Source organism: Bos mutus, chromosome 13 (genome assembly GCF_027580195.1).
Source record: "Bos mutus isolate GX-2022 chromosome 13, NWIPB_WYAK_1.1, whole genome shotgun sequence".
NCBI lineage: Eukaryota > Metazoa > Chordata > Mammalia > Artiodactyla > Bovidae > Bos > Bos mutus.
In genome coordinates, this window is record NC_091629.1 from 62,723,973 (window position 1) to 62,747,409 (window position 23,437).

Sequence of the window (23,437 nt, forward strand, 5' to 3'; positions counted from 1 at the left end):
AACTTGCAGGTTTCACTGCTACTTCCACTGTGAGCCACAACAATTAGAACTACCTAGGGAATTCCCTGGTCCAGAGGTTGAGATCCATACTTTCACTGCATGGAGCATGGATTTGATCCCTGGCTAGGGAACTAAGATTCCATATGCCTCAATTAAAAGTTCCCACATCCAGCAACTAAGACACCCGCAGAGCCAAATTAATAAATTTTTTTAAATATTAAAAGCAAAAACAAGCAAGCAAACAAAACAAGAAAAAACTACCTAGAAGATCTGGCTCCCAGTTAAAATCTTTACCAAGGGCTATTCTTCTGAAAACACTGGGAGAGGAAGTAAAATGAAGGGAAGGGCGGGTTGACGAGAAAAATTAAGAAACCAAACTTTTCTGGATTCATATTGTGGTGGTGCATTAAACAGTTACCTTGTTCTCGACGTGCTCTGTTTATGAGTATCATGAAAGTGCTTTTTGCATTTTGTTTTTTTTTTCCTGCAGAAGGGAAGCAATGAAGGAAATGAAAGAGTTCATTTAAGTGCCACAGTCACACAAGGCTAATCTGTAAAAGCTCAATCCAGCTGAATACACTTACAGCCACCCCTGGTCCACAAAATTTCAGTTGAGAAGCCTAATTGAGATTCTTCAGGAGAACTCCCTGCCTTCCGTAGCTACAGAAGGTCTTATTAGCATTCTGGACGTCCCGTTCTCTGCCAAGGCCTAGGGCTGACTTTGCAGTGCCTGGGCTCTGGGCTTGTGAATTTTCAACAGATTCTAATCACCATCATTGTAAGGCTGCTGATCTTGTTTTGCAGCCCCTTTGCCTTCTTCTTTTCGGTTTCAAACTGAAGCTGCAGGTAACATGATTGTATTAGTTATACTGGAATACTGTTTAAAAACAAAAACAGAAACAATGCTCCACTCAGGGACTGTAACAAACACGCTGAACTCACTAATTAAAACACCTCGGTCGCAAACTAGGCATGCTTTCTATAAAAGAGGATCGTTAGTGCAGACGGCTAGAGTTGAGAGACCAGGAAACTTAATAAAATCTTGTTTTCTACCCATTTTCAACTCTATATGGATGCAATATTGGAGTAGTTGACTTTTATAAGACCAATGAGAGGATGATACCCATCTGACTACTCTTATTTCTTTTTCACTAAAGAGACATGTTGTAGGTTCCTCTATGTATTTCTTCTAAATGCTTAAAGATGTTGGAGAAATCAGTGTCGTGAAAAACGGCACGTGTAAACATTTAATCAGAAGCCTCTCCCATGAACTGAGAAAAAAATCTCGGGGCACAATTATGGAATAATCTTTTTTTCCTCTCATTGCTATCTTAATATTTAATATTACAGGTTTACAAAGAACGTTGGGATAAAATTAAAACAGTACAAAGGTCTCCAGGTATCTACCATTATTATTATCGATGAGTTTTCATTTGTAGGTAAGCAGTGACGCATTCGGGCTTCCCTGGTGGCTCAATGGCAAAGAATCCACCTCCCAATGCACGACACACAGGTTTGATCCCTGGGTCAGGAAGATCCCAGGAGAAGGAAATGGCAACCCACTCCAGTATTCTTGCCGGGAAATCCCATGAACAGAGGAGCCTGGCGTGATGCAGTCCACTGGGTGCCAAAACGCTGGACAGGACTTAGCAACTGAACGATACACATACACATACACGTGTGTATGCATACATAACACAACTGTCTATACACATACACATACATGTGTGTATGCATACATAACACAACTGTCTATACACATACACATACACGTGTGTATGCATACATAACACAACTGTCTGTGCCCAAAGTTTGGCTGAATTATTCCATTTGTGCTTTGCACATAAGAGAAAAAAAATCTATAGGTTTGCCTCTACCTAAAAGGTAACAATGCTTTTTTTCTTAACTAGCTTTTTCTAAAGTAAAAGGCAAAATTTCTTACGGCAGTATTTGGCAAAACTAATACAATTCTGTAAAGTTTAAAAATAAAATAAAATTTAAAAAATAAAATAAAATAAAAAAAAATAAATCGTATTTTCTTGTATTGAAATAGAACATACTTGAATATACTTTTTTCTTTCCATTTCCAACTTTTTTTTAAAAATGACACTCTGAAGGAAAGTCTATTAGTAAATGAAATTTCACTGACAATTTATTTCAGCTTTTAATATATTTTCTACTAAAAATCAAGCTATCAAGACAGGAAAAATTACTGGTTTTGTTATGACAAAACAAGTGAGAATTTTTAATTCACAGAGGAAGAAAACACAAGACATTGATCTCATTGTACATACAATATTACAATAAGCTGATTAGCCATGGACTATTAAAACATTTAAGACTTCACATACACACGTGTACTTTGAAACAAGAAACACAGGACAATTTTATTCTTTGATATGCTGTAACTACCAAGAGAAAGAACATCACTGATTTGCATCTAATTGTTTTCCTGGCATACAATCACTACACAGGCCAGGCCTAGGGCATACTGTATACGGTTATGGACATCTTTAGGCAAATATAAACATTCTTATCTGGGGGATTTTTCTCCCTGCCCAAGACAATCTGCTTTCCCACTGCTGTCAAATAGCTTAGTTTGTTATCAATTTAATAAGATCACAACCACAAACAATACTTTTACCACAAAACTCAGGCGAGGGGTTTTAGACAGGTCATACAAAAAATATTTGTTCCCAAGAAAACAAATCTGTAAATTGTAAATGTGATCCTAAGAAAAAGAGTCTTGGTTACAAATCATTCACTTTCAAATACTGATGAAGAAACAGAGGGCAGGGGCGGGGCGGGTGGAGAGGGCACTAGTGTGGTGGGGAGCAGGAAAGGCGTGAAATGAGGGAGACGTATTTGCCACAGGAAATACCGGATTCACTGGATTTTTTTTAAAATGAGGTATTATAAAAAGTGTGCCAGTAAATGCAAAAACAAAACAAAATTAAAAACCAAAATGCACATTTCCAATGGAAAAAATCTCTAAACCTCTTATAGTTTTCTTTATTCGGATTAGACATTTCATTTACAGCAGTTAATCTAGAAAAATACATTTTAAAAAAATCTTCAGCAGACCATGCTCTCTGTAACAAAACCTTCCAAACCCTGTTTTATTATACAAACCGATCGATCTACATTAGTAATGTAAAAAGAAATTCTCAGATTTAGCAATGTCATTTTCGATCTGACCTCTATCTAATTTACATATGGGTTTCCACTATTCATACTGCAGAGTTAGAATTCTGTAATAAATTTTTTTCTAATGTATTCTGTACATATTAAATAATCTAAAAGGTTCCTCTTGTAGTGCATTTACCATTTAGCAAGTCTATTCAGCATTTTTCCAGTACCATTTGCATTACAGTGATTTGCTGTAAATGTAATTAAAATCTAAAAGTGCACACAGTTAACTTCCTCAAATAACGGCCTGTTTCTGGAGGAAACCTAATATTCACAGAGAAGAATGATCAGTATCGTGATTAGAAACAAGGGGTTAGAATGCACTCTGAGACTATACAACACAATTATATACATGAGCTAAAGGACAGTCTTCAGCCTGAACTTACATCAAAGAAAGTTGGCTTCTCCACAGGGTCATACCAAGCACTCAATATGGCACTAGAGAGAATTAGGATTGTTAGCTACAAGTCAGTGTAGTATAGACAGCCCCAAAAATACCCTGAACTGGCTTATGCTAAATTCAACTCTAGTATATCACAGTGTTTTAAGTACTATTAGTGTGCTGCTGTGTTACACAGTGAAGACAGCCAGCCTTCATCAAGGGATGCTGTCTGGGTTGTAATGAGTCCTAGCACTCAGACTGCCACTGCATGCAGAAACCCTGGAAAGAAATACACAGGTTTCGAAACAGACGTACTTCACTTTGTTTTAAATGCCCAGGAGCTTTTTCAAAATAACTGATTGTAAGCGTTGTTCTATCAAGTAATGAACCTATCAAATCATGAGAAGAAATTCTACGTTTTCCAGTTTAAGGAGAAAAAAATGTATTCTTACCAAATTATCCAGTGTATATGACTGGTTAGAATCACAAGTTTTGATTTTTTTTTTTTAACTGAAATTCAGAGTGTGAAATGCAAACATTTAGGATAAAATTAATTCAAAGGTACACACAGGTTTATCAACTTGCAACAAAGCAGCAAATATGAGGGCCTAACACACATCTGGACTCTTCCGTTCCCTTCTGATCCCTCAGAAAAGTGCAAAATCAAAGAGTCACTGCTTGGTCCAAACATAAGATACGTCAGGTACAAGGATCTGGAATCTGATGAAATCCAGCTTCTATTCCACAGGTTGTCTTCAGTAAGTGTCAGCGTCCAAAGATGGAATTTATCTCGAGAAGAATTAATTCTACGATCTGATTCTGGTAGACAGTATGGACCGCTATGTTACCAGTCTCCTTCTCTGGCTTGAGCAGAGTGGGACCAAAAACAATCGCTATGCTCTGATAGGTCATTCGGTTTTTTTCTCCATTTTCTATAACTCTAAGAGGAAAATAAAATTGTTAAAAGAGAAAATTTAAAAATTGGGGAAATTCTTCAGTGTTATAAACAGTTTGCATTCAGCAAAGAGAAATAATGCTCGTTTCCCTAAGGTACATATAAACTATTTAACCAAACAGAATTCACTCTGAATAATATGGAAAATTTTCTTTTGGATAAACTTAGGTGACAGGTATAATTGAACACCTGCTATAATTCAGATAACAATGATTCCCCCACTGAAGTGACAGGGAAATCTCATTAGAGCACAGAGAATAAACTTTGAAATTTACTCATTTTTGCTATTAAAAAAAAAAATCTCATGCTATGATCACTTATTTTAGAAAACTGGTCTTCTTCCTATCCGAAGTTTTAAAGTAACTATATGGTAATTTAGACCTAATTACCCCGACTTTAAGGTAACTGAATATTCCTCTCTTAATAACCAATCTCATCTCCATAATAATTAACTTAAGCAACTATGTCTGAACACTTACTACATGCTAGACATTATATATTAATAAAAGTTTCACATATAAAATTAACTTTAATGTATTCTTTATACCAAACCATGTTACCTACAAGGAACTGGGGCTCAGAGACGTTATCTTTCTTATGTTACAAAGACAGCAGAGCAGCACAGCTGGGCTCTGAACCTGGGTCTGGTCGCCTAGCCCCGGGGGTCCCACACCACATAGCATGTCTGTGCACTTCTCTGACCTTCTTTTTCCCCAAGTACTCCTTCTCTCCCGCCGTGAAACTCTTACCTTTTGAGATGTCTGAACAGAATCTGCATTGTGTCCTGATTTGGCTTTGGCAACTGTTTGATCAGGTCCTTCACAGCAGAGACACGCTGTCGTGGCTCTTGTTCTGAAAAAAAAAAGAGTGGAGAGTCTGCATGAAACTGAAAGCCGTGACAGGGTGTTTTGGAACCTGGTATTTGGTGATACGCAGTGACACCTGGTGGTCACATTTAAAATTTCTGAGTGAAGCGATTCTTTGAAAAAAACTTGTTTCAAGTAAGATCAAAAGGAATTGCAGTAGCTTGATCCGTATGTAAAGAGGGTTTTCAACATTTGGGGGGAAACTGAGTGCAACTACATACTTACTAATTGCATTAACAAAATCATTAAAATGATTAAATGTAAAGAGAGGTTCCGGTAATTCTCGAAAAAACATTTTGAGGGCTCCAGTGATGACATGAATATCTTCCCATTTACTATCCTTCAAGTCCAATTTCTCATCTGCAAAACAGAAGGAATAGGAAATTCTTGGAAATTATTTTAAACCAAATCTAACAGTATGAGTGATTCTTCTGTATGTAACAAGAGGGAATATGACCTCACCGTGATTGACTGCAAATCTCAGCTTCTGGATCACTGCTAGGTTGCCACTAACTCTGTAAATCCCATCAACATCCAGTCCTAAGAGACAAATGACAATAATTCAAGACTGAAGTTCTTGTTGGTCTCATCTACAGATGCTTTCATGTCTTAGAATTCTTATTTATTAACATTTAGCCTAAAATAAAATTTCTCTTTTCCTCTCAATGGCTTTTTATAGCTACTTGGCAGGGAAAGAGGAGTGGAGATTCACTCTGAACTGTTTGGTAAACAGCAACAAATCTACTTTATCATGCAGACTGTGGATCCTCTCACAGAAATCATCTCAACCTTGAAATACTAACAATTTATGATAAACTTCAACAAACACTTGAGGATAAATCAAACAGTAAAGAAAGCTGGTAGATAAAATCAGCCTACCCATTTCTTCATATATCATTTGATAGTGTAAATGTACGTATTAAGGCACCCTCTAAAAAATGTTTGTCAAATTACTGCTGTTGTTCAGTTGCTAAGTCGAGTCCAACTCTGTGACCCCATGGACTGCAACACACCAGCCTTCCCTGTCCTTCACTGTCTCCCAGAATTTGCCCAAATTCATGTCCATTGAGTCGGTGATGCTATCTAACCACCTCATCTTCTGCTGCCTTCCTCTTCTACTACTGCCCTCAACCTCTCCCACTACTGCCCTCAACCTCTCCCAGCAATTACGGTCTTTTCCAACAAGTAGCTCTTCACATCAGGTGGCCAAAGTATTGGAGCTTCAACATTAGTCCTTCCAACGAATATTTAGGGTTGATTTCCTTTAGACTGGTTTGATCTCCTTGCAGCCCAAGGGACTCTCAAGAGTCAGTGTTTATAATAAACTTAATATAAAGTGAAAGTGTTACTCGCTCAGTCATGTCCTACTGTTTGTGAACCCCACAGATTGTAACCCACGAGGCTCTTCTGTTCATGGAATTCTCCAGGCAAGAATACTGGAGTGGCTAGCCATTCCCTTCTCCAGGGGATCTTCCTGACCCAGGAATCAAACCTGGGTCTCCTGCATTGCTGGCAGATTCTTTACCATCTGAGCCACCAGAGAAGCCCAATAGACTTAATACAAGCCAGCAACTAAAATGATGGTTCTAAAAGAAGAACTGATAATTTGAGATAGCTATTAATTTCTTTTATTTATTATGTAGAATAGAATCATTTGAAACTCACACAATGAAATCCCCCAAAGTTCAAATATTCAATAAATGATGATGCACATATTAACATTATCTAATGTGCTTATTATTCATTTAACTTCCAGTAAAGGCAAGGACCATGGCTTCTCTATTGTAGGGCTGATAAAGATCAGACAAGAGATCCGTAAGCAGCAGTAATTACATTGTATGCAAACATTTTCATTACACAAGAATTTTTTAATGACATACTGATGTAAGTTAATGTGACTGCAGTCAAGATACTGTTATTTTAAAAGCTAGTATAAATAACACTAATAAATAACATGCTAAAATTAACCAGAACAGAAATTAATTTAAGTCTTCTTTTACAAGAAATGATATAAAGAGGATTTGTCTATTTGGACACTTTATAGTTGACTTAGCAGTTTTGGAAGGTCATCTCATTTTTATTATAAACAGAAGAAACTTTCTCTTGGTAAGTAAACACCATCTCCAATACTGTCCAATCATTTCTTAAACACAGTTTCACAATCACCACTTTCATTTTAAGCAAATATCAACTCCAAATGGCTTCAAGGAATACCATATCCTTAATCAACCCTAAGTACTGAACATTCAACAGATGACTGCAAAGCTCTTAATTTGAAACAGTACAAAAGAGTAAGTTTTTCTTTTTTTTGCAAAACATGCTTTTCTTGACAATTTACAACTAAAAAGAACTTCTGGTTCCAACACTCAAAATCAAAAATCCTAGGGGTTTGAATGGCAAAACAGTGGGCTGGTGTGCTTAACATTTAAAAAAAAATTTTTTTTTCCTTACCATATTGCTCGACATGTTCAATGCATAATTTCACAAATTTTGGCACTGTGCTATTCTCTCTCTGACACAGATTAGAAAGATTGGCTCCAAATACCTGATCTGGAAGAGATTTTAAGAAATAACAGTTCACAAAGTGGCTAAACCACTGGGAGCTCAACAGGAGGCATCCTTGCAAAGGTGCACTTCACCACGACACATGCCCTTCTGATCTGTACTCTGCTGACTGCTTCCAACTGTATTTCACCACATGGTTTTCCTTCTTCATGAAGCTCCAGAACACCTTCCCTCACTCCTGCCTGGCTCCTCTGCTCGTTTTTGGTGGCCACACCTCGCGGCTTTCAGGATCTTAGTTCCCTGACCAAGGACTGAACCTGCACTTGGCAATTGAAAGCACAAAGTCCTAAGAACTGGACCATCAGGGAAGTCCCTGACTCCCTTCTTACTTTCTCATCCCGTGCAGAGGACAGGATCAATCTCCCCACCCCAGATGGAGCTTCTCATCACTCCTAGTCTCAGCTAATATGTCACCTCCTTAGACGAACCTTCTTTGGGACTTTGCTGGTGATCCAGTGGCTAAGACTCCATGCTTCCAACGCAGGGGGCCCAGGTTCAATCCCTGGCTGGGGAACTAGATCCCACATCCTGCAACTAAGACTTTCCATGCTGCAGCTAAGAGTTCACATGTTGCAACTGAAGATCCCGTGTGCCACAACAAAGTCCCAGAGCAGCCAAATAAATAAATACTGGGGGGAAAAAAAAAACCCTCTGACTATGCTACCTAAGGTAACCCAACTCTAGTCACTCTATTTTATCACTGTGTTCAATTCTTCGTGGAACTCATCACTATTTTAAGTTACCTTGTCTGTATCTCATCTTTATAGACGTTTCTTTTTTTCCCCAGCAAATGCTTTGCTTATTTTAAACATGTTCATTGGACTGTAGTTGATTTACAAGGTTGTGTTAATTTCAGGTGTACAGCAAAATGATGCAGTTACACATACATATATTGACTCTTTTTTAGATTCTTTTCCCCTATAGGCCACTACAGAGCACTGGGTGGAGTTCCCCGTGCTGTACAGTAGGTTCTCTTTAGTTACCCATTTTACACATAGTAGTGTTTACTGAAACTTATTTCTATATTTTAGTTTACATGCTTTGCAAACAGATGTCCCAACAATAGTCTTTGTTAGAATCTTGACAAAAGACAGGCATAATATATATATTATGCTACCTTTTATTATATTTTTTACTGATGAACAAATGTCTTTTGAGTTATGTATTAGAAAATTCTACCTTTGAAATTAAACACACTTTTAAGAATTAAAGGTATACACAGCCCATGTAATTTTAAAGAATATTAAAAGATCTTATTAGTGAATTGTGACCCTTACACTTGAAAAAAATATAAAAATTAGTTAGGAAAAAGCACTTTATACTAATTTTGTAATTACCTTAAATGAGAATTGAAGGCAAACAATCAAGAATAAAATTGTTCATTATCTTTCTTCTTTTTTTTCTACTGTTAGTGACTATTCAATATTTCTTCTGATCTGTGTATCTCAAAACTAAAAACCTTAATTGTCTTCTGAAAGTTTGCCACCCAACCCATCACATCTGTGTAGTTCCTCTGGTGCGGGTTTCTAAAAACTGAATTTGGTATTTACGTCTGTTCAATGCTTTAAACTCACATGCATTTAAAAATCAATTTTAATTACTCAAATGTATTGCAATCACTGAACTGATAATGAATAAGGAATGAAAACATTTTTACTGTTTCGAAATTACTCAGCTATAAATGTAAAACGTCTTATTTCTGATTCTGGCCAAAGTTCATTGCTATAAACATCACTTCTACCTACCTTTAATATAACCTTTTTCACGAACAGCTTGCAAAGTGGGGCGTCGTGTAAGAAACTTCTTCAAGTTTTTCTTGGTTTTTTTCTGTTCTGAAGAATCTATGCTAGATACTTTTGCGGCTTAAGACAGATAGATATTAAGCATTTCATAAGATAAACGCTTTTTTGATAAAAAATTTTCCACCTAGCATTCAAAGTATATTAATCTCATATATAAAAATCACAGTAAATCAATTATTCTAACTTTAATATGGTTTAAAGAGTAACTCTTGAAGAATTAAATTAACACAGACCCAATTTCAAAGTAATACACCACACAAAACATTCCATTTCTATCATTCATTAAATAATGAGTATATATTAGAATGGAAAACACTGGCCACAAACAGTGCCTTCTTTGGTACGTGTGCCAAGACATTTGTAAGTTATACTAAGTCGCTTCAGTCGTGTCCGACTCTGTGCAACCCCATAGACGGAAGACCACCAGATTCCTGCCCCGTCCCTGGGATTCTCCAGGCAATAACACTGGAATGGGTTGCCATTTCCTTTTCCATTCTAATATATACTCATTATTTAATAAATGATGCTATGTATAGTCTTAGACTATCCCCCAGTTTTAGAGCATAAAATGAAGAGCAAAAAGTAAAGAAACCATCCTATAAAACATAAACAAAACCTCCACCCTTCCTGATCCTTACTCAACTGGGAGCTGGGGGTTGTGTATGTATACATATATATTAAGATGTACTCATATGTACACACATATATGTATATACATATCCATCACCATTATTTGTGCCTCAAGCTGAACTCAGACTCATCATAAGTATCCCTACCCTGAGCTAAGGATGGGATCACCTGGAAAATGTTCTACATTTCTTGTAGTCCTGATTTCTTTTTTGATTACCATAACACAAATTTGAAAAGTAAACTTCTTGAAAATAACTATATGTGAAGAAAGTTGAGAGCACAAACAATATGTGAGGAAAGGATTAAAAGAATACAATTTTCATGTGTTTACACTGTTATACGGTGACAGTGTCAGTAATAGGCCTGAACAATTAGAATGTAAAAGAACTGATTTTTCTACTCCTTCAGTTACTGTGAAGACCAAAAGTTCCGAGTTAAATGTGGATCTGTTCAAATAGATTTAACAAAGTTCAGAGTCATGGCTAATGGCCTGTTTAAACTATGTAATTTACAAGAGGCCTGCTTTAGAAAATGCAATCCCTGAAACTGCTGGCTCACTCTGGTCCTGTATGTATAATGTCGTCTGGAGGTTAAATTCATGCACCTACCTGCATAGACATCCGTGAGTCAGAGGCGGCTGCCTGGTGTTCAGTTTGGAACTACAGTACATATCCCCTAACTTTTGACTTCTTAATGTGTAAGGATCTTAAACAGTAATTACATATTTTTCAGTTCATAAAATTCAGCTTCCTAGAGACCTCAACATAAGTGCATTCTGTTGTGTACATTTTTTTTTTCTCTTGAAAAGGTAATGCAATATATGCTGCCATTGGGGTGCATATGATTAGGGTGAAAAATTACAGTGAGTAAACGAAGATAGAGAACACGGAAACACTGAGGCTGCTACTACTGAACCTTACACTCTTGTAACAGTGGTGACTCCACTCAGCATTTACACTCTGAAGAGCTAAGAGAATAATGAGCTTACTCAAACCACTAGCAAAACTGGGAAAGAAAAACTTACAACGCAATTTCTTCGGCTCCTTCTGGTCCTTTTCTTTATCGTGCTTTTCTATTCCTGGTGAATCTGGTATCTCCTCTTCAATTGCTTCATCGGGTTCTACTGTCTGTTAGGTAGAGATTTTCCAAACACATATTACTTTTACGATTACTTTAGATGCAATTCTCAGAATGATCAGTGATCAACTCTTCCACATGACTTTAAGGAACGATTTAGTATACAGAATCCATGATTTAGATATTTGATAAATATTATAAAAAATACTTTTTCTCCCCCATTGATGGCATTAATTCTGAATTTCAATAAAGAAAAAAATTACTGATAATTCACAAGAATAATGGGTTTGTACTAATAGTGACACTATCTTGCCTCAAGTGACAGTAATAATCGTTTGATCAAGTGGCAGTGATAACTGTTAGAAGGTCAGGATGTACCTGCAGTGACAGATCAGGATGAGGCTACACTGTTGGTAACAGGACAGACAAAGCTTACCTGCAATGGCACCGTAACCGTTTCACAGCAACAGTCTTTTAAAGCTGCACTTTGTGTAAACAGTTCATCCTTACTCCCAGACCCTAGAACTCATTTAAGCCTAACTAAGTTTACTTCTACAAGTTAGAAAGCAGACTGAATTCTCAAAACTGAAAACACTGCTCTGCCTTTCATTCTGAGATCCTTATTCCACCAAGAATCCATTTCTGTGCACAGTGTAAGGAAAAGCTCCGGCTTCTCCTTGGGCCTCCAACTGACCAGCACGCACCCTGTCCCGGCACACTGAAAGGTATGTGGGTCTGTCTCCAGCTTCTTTATTCTGTTCCACGGGTCTGTGTACCTCTCCCATTATGGATAGGTAGCTTTATCAGGGCCTGACATATGAAACTGCAAGTCTTCTGCAAGGGTGTCTATCCTTAGTCCTTTGCATTTCTAAATGAATTTTAGAAAAAGCTTGTCAAGTTCTATCAGAAAACCCACTGGGATTCTGAAGGAGATCCAAATACCTCAAACCTAAAAATTTATAAATCATTTGGAAGAATATTATATCTTTATATAACTGAATCTTTTAATCCATGAACACAATATACTTCTCATTTAATTAAGATTTGGCAATGTCTCTCAATAAAGTTTTGTATTTTTCCCTGAAGAAGTTTTGCCCATCTCTTGCTTTCAGTATCTTTTGCTACTCTGCAAACAGTATACATTTAAAATTTTTATAATCAATAATATAGTCTTCCCTTTTCAGTTGGCTTATTCCCTGAACCTGGAGGCCTTAATTTAAAAAAACCACTTTCTCCACAAGGCCTCCCTTGATCCCTCCACTAGTGTTAGCCTCTACATAATCGGAGTCTTTATACGTTCGTTATATTAACTGTTCAGCTGTCTGTCTTCAGTAGTCTTCTGCCTTTGACTGTAAGCTCTACGCGTCTGGCTGCATGCTGCTACATCCCAGTGCATAAGACACTCACGCGTTTGGTAAATGAACAGCAATATCCTTGCTTTCAAAGGATAGTGAATGGATTACTGTGACTAGAGCAGAAAGCCCATTCTGGGTAGAGGAAAAGGTACATCTGGATAGACAGACTGCGCTCAGGCTGTTGAACTTTAATACGAATCATAGGTTTCTGAGCAGGAGGGGATTATAAAAGTGACTTAGGAAGTTTATACTGTAGTGGCACTAAGAATGGATTGGTGTGGGATGGTGTAAGGTGAAATTAACGAAAACTGTTCGGGGCTTACTCTTAGTATAAAAATTTAAAGACCTGTCCATGGTTTCAGAAATAAATGAAAAAGGACAAGGTTCAGAAATTTCATACAGTATTACAGACTGCAAAGGAATAATTCACATCTAGACTGGTAAATAATTTACTAGAAGAGTAAAAGTTGGAGGTGGAAGAGTTAAAAAAATTCAGATTTAATATCTGGGTGTTCTAAACTGGGTGAATCACAGAATTTGGGAGCATAAAAGGATACTTGGAGACAATCCAGTCCAATTTTTTTTTTTTTAGTAGAAAAACTGAGACCCACAGAAAGAGAACACTTGCATATGATCACAAACCTGAATAATGAAGCATTACTAACAAAGTCTCTGAGAGACACCTCAATCTCTACTAAAGCCAGTGATTCCCCAACTTTCTTCTGTCTCCATTTAGCTTAAAATAATTATACTCCTAAGTATCCGCTTTCCTTTCACTTCTGTCACTGACATATGATCCTTAATCAGGAGCCATGTCTCCATATGCTGAGGGGGTAGGAATACAGTCTAAGAAAGTGCAGCTTCAAGTTGTTCAATACTGCTCTTACTAACTCAGCTTCAGAATATAAATATGAAGTTCTTTTAGGTATAATACATATGAAAAGAAATTTACCAGGAACACAAGGGTACTGTAAGTAGAAAAGTTACTAGGAAAGAGAAAGTGCGAATGACCAGACGACTTCATTCATCTCACCATTTTGCTCAGTACCAGTTTCCACCAAACGGTATGATTTCCAGCACTTCCAGTTGATGACAAGATGACAATAGAGCATAGTGGCTGGCCCTGCCTCTGGAGCTAATTTCTTTTTGAACCAATGCCTCATGTGACAATTACATGAAATCTACTGGTGGCAAACATCCTATAAATGTGAATGTTAAATCACTCATCAGCCTCTCATGTGCTCATGGCTCAGTCACTCAGTAATGTCCAACTCTTTGCGACCCCACGAACTGTAGCCCATCAGGCTTCTCTGTTTACAGGATTTCATGCCAAGAACACTGGAGCGGGTTTGCCATGCCCTCCTCCAGGGGAGCTTCCTGACCCAGCAATCAAACCCGCATCTCTTATGTCTCCTGCACTGCAAACAGATTCTTTACCGTTGAGCCAATGGGGAAGCCCCATTAGGCCCTAGGAATTGCTAAATTGATCACTGTCAAATACGCATTTTTTTAAAAGTATTTTTTCACACATAAATTGGAAACTAGATATACAATAAATAGCCCAAAAAAAAAGGAAGAAAGATTAAACAGCTCTAAGGTAAAAAAAAAACAACCCTAAGTCAAACACATACCTGATTACTGATGGTACTACTGAGAACTTTAAACCAATCGTTGATAACAGTGTCATTGTCAGACTGAATCAGCAATTCAGTTCCTTGACGGGTTTTCAGCTTTAAAAAAAAAAAAAAAAAATATATATATATATATATATATGTGGTTAGTGCTTTCAATCAAGTAAATGGATTTAATTCAAAGTCTACTAAACCACCAGCAGAAGATGAGATGCCATATATTATATTAATGGTGATGCAAGGTTACAGATTCCACAGTGATGCCATTATCCTTTATTTTAGTATAAAATAATACCAGCTGAATTATTTTACAAAACATGACGTTTTTCTCACAATACATTCTCAAAAAAAGCTAATAATTTAGGATACCAAACTATCACACAAACACCACAAAACTTGCTGAAATCTTATATACGTCATCATTAAAAGCAAATTCAAGTATCTAGGCTATGCATTTTAAATGAGAATTGAAATATGATTTGTAAAGAAATAAATCCTATGATAGTTTTACATGAACTAGAGAAATTTTTTCTCTCTGGTTAAAAAAGATAAATATAGACGGGAATATAGAAGGGTTGGACTTTCAATATTTCCTACTTAGTATGAAAATATAGTGACCTAGTACAAAGAGAGGGCACAGACAATAATTTTCACATCCCCTTTAGACAGAAACATTACTGAGCTATCAAACCATGAACTAACTAAAGTAAGGATACTATGTATGATTCTATATGAATGTGGTAACAAATTTACATATGACATCCTTGGTTCAACTGAAGGAGGATTTTGAGCTAGCCATAGAGAGCATTCCTTCTATTTTCTGGCTGGTGAATGTTTGATTTCCTTTTTTCCCAGAGGAACATATGGCAATGCTTATCAAACAACATTCTGAGATATATTCCTCAAATAACTCCTATAATAATGTTTTAAAAGATACCCCTCAAAAAATAAACAAAGGATTCATTATGTGATGTTAATTTAGAAAATACTGGATTGAGGAGATCTGAACAAGACTCTATCCTTCCAGACTTCTTGGAGTTTTGTTCCTCCAGGGCGCACTATGGTTTTCTAACAGAGGAATAAAATACACCGTATTTCCCCAATTTATTTGGCCATGGGACCCTCTTCATTCTGGAATGAAACAAGGCTACCTCAGGAAACAGTAATTTCCTTCCCTGAATTTCTTCTTAGAGAGCAGGCCAAGCAATCAATCAATAGTGAATATTCACTGCACGTAAGATACTCTGTTCTGTTAGAGGTTCTCACTTAAAAATAAGAATAGCGTTAAAACATGTATACTACCATATGTGAAATAGATCACCAGTCTTTGATGCCTGAGACAGGGCACTCAGGGCGCACTGGGACAACCCTGAGGGATGGAATTGGGAGGGAGGTGGGAGGGGGGTTCAGGATGGGGGACACATGTACACCCATGCTGATTCATGTGACTGTATGGCAAAAACCACTACAATATTGTAAAGTAATTAGCCTTCAATTAAAATAAATAATTTAATTTTAAAAATGAATGAAATAAAAGTTTTTGATACATGCTAAAAAAAAATTAAGCAAAAAATGCAGTCTCTGCTTGAAAATTTTTTCTTCTTTTTGGATAATCTAGTGGGGAAATAATTTACAGAAGATGTTAACTCCAGCTACATGAAACAAGTGCTATTTTAAATGCATAAACTTGCAACATCTCTATTGTGAGTCTTGTAACAGAGGAAACATTTGACAAGCAGAGACTAGCAGCCCTTGGTACTGAAGGTAGACTCATCAGGAGTAAAAATCAACAGGACAGAAACACTTAGGTTCCACTTGGGAAACGTCAACTCTTCCAATACCCCTGGACAACAGGAGGAAAGGCCTGAGACAGGAGGCTCTAAAGGAAGGCTATTTGCAAAGCTGGTCTGAACACCCCTCTGTTCTCCACACACGCAGTGTGACCGCGGCTCCTCCACCAGTAGGGGGACCCTGAATTTTTGGCCGGCCACCTGGCTTGCTTTAAGACGCAGAACACACTGGTGTTTGACTCTTCATCCAGATCTCAAGAAGCCCTGGGGCTCCCACTCTGGCCCTTTGGGAAACCTGAATGCAAAGAAGCCTGGAGTCACTCCACTGAACAAAGAGACAGCCAGTGAGAAGGAGCCCAGCCAGCAGCAAGCACTGAGCCTGGAGAGGGCAACTAGACTGTTCAGCCCCATTCAAGCTGCTGGACGACTGAAGCCTGGTGACTGGACCTGGGTGAGGTCAGAACCACCATTCAGCTCTAAGCATCAGAACCACCACTCCGCTCTGGGCAGGCCAAACTGAGCCAACGACGTGAGTCTTTTCTTGGGCTACTGAGTTTGGGGTGGTCTCTTAGGCAGTATGTGTTACTGTGGGGAGCTTTTTATGACACTGGGAAGGCTTTAACTTACTTTTTAATATTCAATCTTGTGGATAAAGGGAACCACACCTTTTATTGATGCTGGGGAAATTCAAGACTTGGAACAAAGGCTTATAATATAAAGTCTGAGATCTAATCACTTACGCAAATGAAGTTAGATCTTTACACCAGCTTTTTTGACTTAAAAGTTAAGTCAAATACAAACTGACTTAATGACTAACTCTGCCTTAACTTGTCACACTGAAAGACAATTTCCCCAATAATTCAGAACATAAAATTACTATGGTTAAGAATGAGGATTATACTTTGACAATAATTTATTACCTCAAATACATTCTTTTTGCTGGATTTATCCTTTGAAGCCATCTCGATGGTCGCTCCCTTAAGGTCCACTGTGAACTCCGGTTTGGACTGATTACTCCCAAACTTGGTTTTGGAAAAAAGGAAAAACCTTTGTTATATTTATGTACATACATGTATCCAAGAAGAATTAAGACCAATTTTGTATTATTAACAATAAACAAAACAGGGGGTTACCTCAAATTCTTCTCTCTTTATATCATAAAATAACAATTCCTACTTGAAATTGAAAAATGTTTGTAAGACATGATTACATACAGTTCATTGAAAAGGAAACAAAATGGCTCAACCTCCATCATTATAAGAAAAATACAAAGGAAAGCCACGCTAAAATCTTTTTTCACCCATTAGTATAAAAACAACAACAAAAAGTTTGATGGAAAATGACATTGGTGAGGCTAGAGAGTAATAGGCCCTCATTTGCAAGTGGGCTATAAACCAGAATTCCTGGAGAGGAAAAATTGCTAATACTATATTTTCAAATTTATAAACACGTGTATACTGTGACTGAGCAATTCTGTTTTATTGAATTTATTCTAAACTATCCATAATTATGTAAAATGACGTGTTCAAAAGGTCATATTCTTATATACATATAAATAACATCTGGCAGATAACCAAGTTCTTTTCCACCAAATAAACATTCTCTAAACCGGATTCTGTACTTTCAAAGGTTATTTCCTTATTGACTCTTTATGTTGTCAACAACTAACAATAACTTGTAAAAACAAAATCCTGAGCCCCATGTTCTTTTATTCAGCCTTTACTGGAAATAAAAGCTGGAGTCAGATGCTCTAAAGCCTCAGCAATTGAAAGAGGAAGGGTGAACTGATCAGGAAGACAGTGAACATGGGTGGTTTGAGAAGAAGCAGCACTTAGTTGGCTATTATATTTTGTTAACCAAATAAGGAAAAGGTTAGTAAGCAGCAGAAAAATGTATGTTAAATATAGACCTACTCTATATATTGCCATCATTAACTTAAATTTCTGTTTCATCTATTAACTGAGAATAGAAAATAGCATTCCTATGTTACTGTAGGATTTGGGGGTTTAAAAAATCCTTACAGGCTGATGAATTGTAATCTTCAAGTTCATAAAGATTTTTTATAGAAAATCTCACTTGCTAAAATATTTTCAAATTCTATGTGTCATCGAAAATGAATCTTACCCACCAACCTTGTGAAAACTTATTCACTATTCACAACGTCAATGACAACATTTGTAATTTCACTTTTCATAAATGCTTCAACTTCATCTGTTCCCTTTTACTACATCTTTTCAGCTGGTTTTAAATACTATAGCTGACATAACTAAACAAAACTCAAGGTATTATATGGGATTTATTAGTGGAATCAAAACAAAATTCAGACTATTTCATGGAACTAGTGAACAATTAAAAAATCACAAAACAAATTTTAACAATTCTACAGAGCCTCTGCCTTCTTTATACCTTTTGTCATTCAAAAAACATTAAAATTAATTCACATTGTAATTTAAAAATCACTGTAATTAAATCACAAAGCTATGATGGGCACAGATAACTTTCTGAGCAAATCTGATGTATTTCAAAAGTTATAAAACTTAAATGGATACATTTAACAAAACGATAAATACAGTTTAACTTGTCATCATGACATGGTTGGTAGATAGTTATAAGCTAAGATATAAATAACCAACCGAATAAGTTACAGTAACCAAATACAATGACATGACAAGGAATGCTATAAAAATACTCTACTGTGGTCGGCAAAATTTCATGTTTGCTATCCATTATTTCTCAAAATCCAGTACTGCTTTTCTCCACTGTAATCATCGCCCCAATGCATTCATGGAAAAGAAAACAGAACTACTGTGGCAAGGGACATGCAACAAGAACACATACAGTGACAGCGGAAACAGGATCAGATTTTACATATGCGACAGCAGGCCGGCGGCGGACAGAGATTTTCCAGGAAGAAAGCAGCGAGAGCAGGAGCTCAGAGACTGAGCCCTGCTGGCAGAATGACTTGATGGGAAAAGGGAAGAAAATGACGATGTCATTACAGTGCACAATGGCAAAATGACATACAAGAGAAAACCATAATGGAACCAGGCAGGACAAAAATACAACTGCAAGCAGACAACACAGGCAAAGCTACATCTCCAAAATATTTTGCAAAAGCCCTAGAATTTACCTCAGAGTATTTTCTGACTTTGTTATTCTATCAATTCACGCTTATCTTTAAGATGAATGCTTTTTACAACTTACTTTGAACAGACCTGTCCTCCCTTATATTCACAAGGGAAGACTTGGGGGGTAATAAAGAGGAGTCATACAGCCCCTCCTCACAAAGCCTTGAGCCTCCTCCCTGTGGCTGGCGGGGCCACGTACTCTGGTTCCTGTCTAAGATCTCTCTGAGGAGAGGCCCTGCCGTCCAGCTCGCCTTCCCCTTACTCAGGGACTGTGGCTCTCCACCAGAGGCAAGGCTGTCACCCAGAGGACACCTGGCGAGGTCTGGAGACGAGCTGGAGGTGGGGGTGTTGCCATGACCCGCTGAACAAACAAGGTGAAAGGAGTAAGAAAAAGCCAAGTATAATTTAAGTTACTGATCTAACAACCCAGGGGACAACTAATACTTTCCAGGAAACAAGTGACGTCTACCCATCCCAAAGGAGAAGGAGAGGCTGGCTGGATTCTGGATGATGCGGCACTGGTGTCATATTATCTTACAGGCAGCATGTGCACATTTCATTTGCTCCATCTTAACTACCCATGAAATCAAAAATAAATATAAAGCGTGAATGGTTTTCTAAAAACAGAGGTTCAAATAGTATGGATGGTTTGGCTCAGCATCCCATCAATGAATATATGCCCAGGAGTGAGTGTAAGATCTGAATTGGCTATTTCTTCCAGGGGATATCAGTAGAGGTTTTTGCACTTAGTGTGAAACTAATCTGTAAAGAATCATACATCTCCAACACGGTCCTGGAACAAACCATCTGAGCCCAACTGAAGGAAACGTAATGTCTTCCAACAGCAAAGGGAAAAACTGACTCTGCCAGAGACTGACTCCTGACAGCGTCTTCCTAAGTTACACTCAAAGGAAATTTTCACTGGAGGTGATTCTTGTCTTTTTGGCTGACATGCCAGCCTCAGGTAAGACGTGATTTCACTATATAAACAGGACACATTTTACTTGTGATAGATCTAGCTGGTGAGTGAGTAGAGAAACAAAGCTAGGAGTCTTTCAAATCCTTTGTGAACAATCCTAATTACAGAGTTAATTAAAAAGCATCTTGCATATTTCATCAATTTTTAATATTTATGAGTGCTACATACACCAAAATATATTACATATACTTACACATTTTTTAATTTGAATAATCTTATTTGCTTTTACTTAGGCCACTTAAATTAGTTTCAATTCCCTTATTATGTGTTACATATGGGAAGAAAAAGCAAGGTGGTTTGAGATTTTTTAGTTAGCCATACAATAAAAATTAAGAATTGACTGCATAATCAAGCATTTTATCATATCCCACATCTGTTTAGTTTTTAAGACTATAAAACACAGTGTGACTGTTTTATCAAATTATATCAATCTGAAATGATTATCATAATGTATTACTGACAATATATTAATAAAATTTCATTTAAAGGCAAAAACTCAAATAGTGAATCTCTAAAGTTAAAACGCTATTAAGAATTTCACAACTTCAAAATTGGTGAGCTCAGTGAATTTTAAACTATGTTTCTGCTATTATCACATGGTAATGCAGTAACCCAGCTTGAGATGATGAACAGAAATGCCCTACGCCCTCTGCTGGCATTAGTTTTAATTATGAGTTCTGATTTATGTAAAGTCTTCAAGAGATCTTAAAATGCAACCATCAGTCTATACTAATGGTTCTGTGCTGGGGTATTCACTTAACATCCCCTAATTAGAAAAAAAAATTCATTTTCTTTAAGTCACAGTGGTGCCAGTGGTAAAGAACCTGCCTGCCAATGCAGGAGACATGAGACATGGGTTTGATCCCTGTGTGGGGAAGATCCCTTGGAAAAGGAAACGGCTACCCACTCCAGTATTCTCACCTAGAAAATCCCATGGACAGAGGAGTTTGGTGGGCTATAGTCCATAGGGTTGCAAAGAATTGGATACGACTGAAGCAAATTAGCAGCACGGACATATTTGCCTACCTCAATGATGCCTCACTTACCACAGTGATCTATGTACTTGTTTTATCTGTATATACTACAACTTGGCAATCTTTAGGGATTCGTAATTATCAAATAAATGATCATTATCCAACTTTCTTCAGGAACTTTTTTATTACTTTAATCTCTAATTGCTTCTCCATTGCTTTCATTCACTTCCTTCACTCAATTTCAAATAAAAGTTGAGCCACAAGTAGGAAGAATAAATAAATGCATCGTCTTCTAGAAATGCATTAATATAACAAAAAAGTACCATACGCTTCCCCTCAGGTGACAAAGGAAAAATAATTATCAATTTACTTTAAGACAAATCAAATAAAAATTTCAATCTTCTAATGTGGATAAGCGTATCACAGGTCAGTTTCACTGTACTGTCAGATCAGAGAGCAAATCAAAGCATCAGAGAAGCAAAACAGAAGAAATATTCCAGAAAGTTCCTATCTGCACTCAACCCAACAGTTTTGGAGGTTACTACATCATGGTATTTGAGGACTAGCATGCTCTGAACAATGTTACATAACTGTAAAGGTATGTGACTAAGATTTGCTTTGATTTTACAAATGGATTTCTCTTTTATCAAAGATAAGGCCAACAGGTCCTAGTCATTTTAAAGCAACTCAGTAATTTTAAGAAATATTCATTAAGGTAGGATATAAAGCAGACAAAAGACATTAGCTTAATTTCATTTTTAAATCTTTTTGGAAATACCCAGAGCATGGACTCTGGAGCCAAAATGGTACCCAGATCTGTCACTTACGTAGCTCTAAGACTTTGAGCGAGTCACTGAACTGTTTCACATCTCATTTTCTCATCTCCAACAGCAGGAGAGGGGATGACAAACAGTATTCCCCCAGAGTTAAGAGAGTAACACAGATATATATATATACACACATACACACACACACACAACACATACACACACACCATCTTCTATACTTAGAACAGTATCTCATACATTTTCAGGATTCAAAAAATGTTAACCTATTATGATATGTCACAAATTATAATTTTTGGTATTTGTATTATAAATAACAGAGAATTAACAGTAGTAAACACTCAAATATACAAACAGCTTCAAAGTCCCACAAGTAATAGTGACATTTTATTTTCTTCTGAAAGCGGGCTGGTATCATATATAGACACAGAAACCTGACTAGTATCCAAGGGTCAGGTTACAAATCAAGGTGGGGCTTGCTACATGACAGCTTATTCTCTAACTAAATACCTGAAAGAGCAAAATTTTAACAATAGGAGTCAACTTTTCTAAATGGCCCTTTTCTTTCTGAGTCAAAATGCATCTTTAACTAAGAAAGCCTCATTTATTTGCACATGAAGGGTAGTTAGAAGGACTCTGGACTACCTTATGAAATTCAAGTGCAATACTGTCCACATAATTTAAATGTGTAAAGCCTCCAAAGAAGAGAAATACTTACCCAACTTGTGCTACTTCCTTGGGTTTTAGTGAAGAGTAAAGATGAACCCTGCAAAACGGCCCAAGAAGACAACCAGTTCTTTCTGTAATGAAAAGATGGCCAGTGAGAACTCCATACCCTGTTTTTCCAACCAAACTTAAAAAATTAAAATCGACTTCACCAATATCAATGTGGTCCACGATTTATACTCATTACTGACATTCTTACTGTTTTTATTGGGGATATAATTCAAATGGAAACTACAATCATTTTATATCCCCAAAGCAAATGAAGTAAATTAGAGATACAGATTATCAGAATAACTACCCATCTAATCATGTTCACATGGGAGTAATCTGGCAAACACATCTGTGACCAAGGACACCAATTCCAAATCATATGAATGGATAGCAACATTTGGCAAGAATTCTTATTCACAATCAAAAAGCAGACAAACAGGATTATCTTACCTAATTCACTGTAGATTGTTTTATATGTCTTAGCTATTGTCCTTCCCCTAATGAGGCTGCACTAGGTAAGGACTAGACAGCAGGTACATTCTAAATTCCATGCTGAATGATCATCACTAAGGTTGCTAAAGTGAGGCATTCAAAAACTTTTCTAAATTACAG

General features: G+C 37.0%; 1 protein-coding gene across 9 annotated transcripts in view; it reads right to left on the reverse strand.

The window, feature by feature from the left end:
* Positions 1–2,124: 2,124 nt before the first annotated feature.
* ARHGAP12 (Rho GTPase activating protein 12) overlaps positions 2,125–23,437 on the reverse strand; it is a 118,148-nt gene continuing 96,835 nt past the window's right edge. For all 9 annotated transcript variants that reach the window (XM_070381884.1, XM_070381883.1, XM_070381881.1 and 6 more), the window contains 10 exons: positions 22,827–22,908; positions 17,163–17,264; positions 14,453–14,551; positions 11,414–11,516; positions 9,703–9,819; positions 7,844–7,942; positions 5,855–5,932; positions 5,618–5,752; positions 5,276–5,378; positions 2,125–4,511 (listed from right to left, as the gene is read on the reverse strand). In XM_070381884.1, the coding sequence (XP_070237985.1) occupies positions 4,337–4,511; positions 5,276–5,378; positions 5,618–5,752; positions 5,855–5,932; positions 7,844–7,942; positions 9,703–9,819; positions 11,414–11,516; positions 14,453–14,551; positions 17,163–17,264; positions 22,827–22,908 (1,093 nt within the window). In that variant the 3' untranslated portion in view covers positions 2,125–4,336. The remainder of the gene's footprint in view (positions 4,512–5,275; positions 5,379–5,617; positions 5,753–5,854; positions 5,933–7,843; positions 7,943–9,702; positions 9,820–11,413; positions 11,517–14,452; positions 14,552–17,162; positions 17,265–22,826; positions 22,909–23,437) is intronic.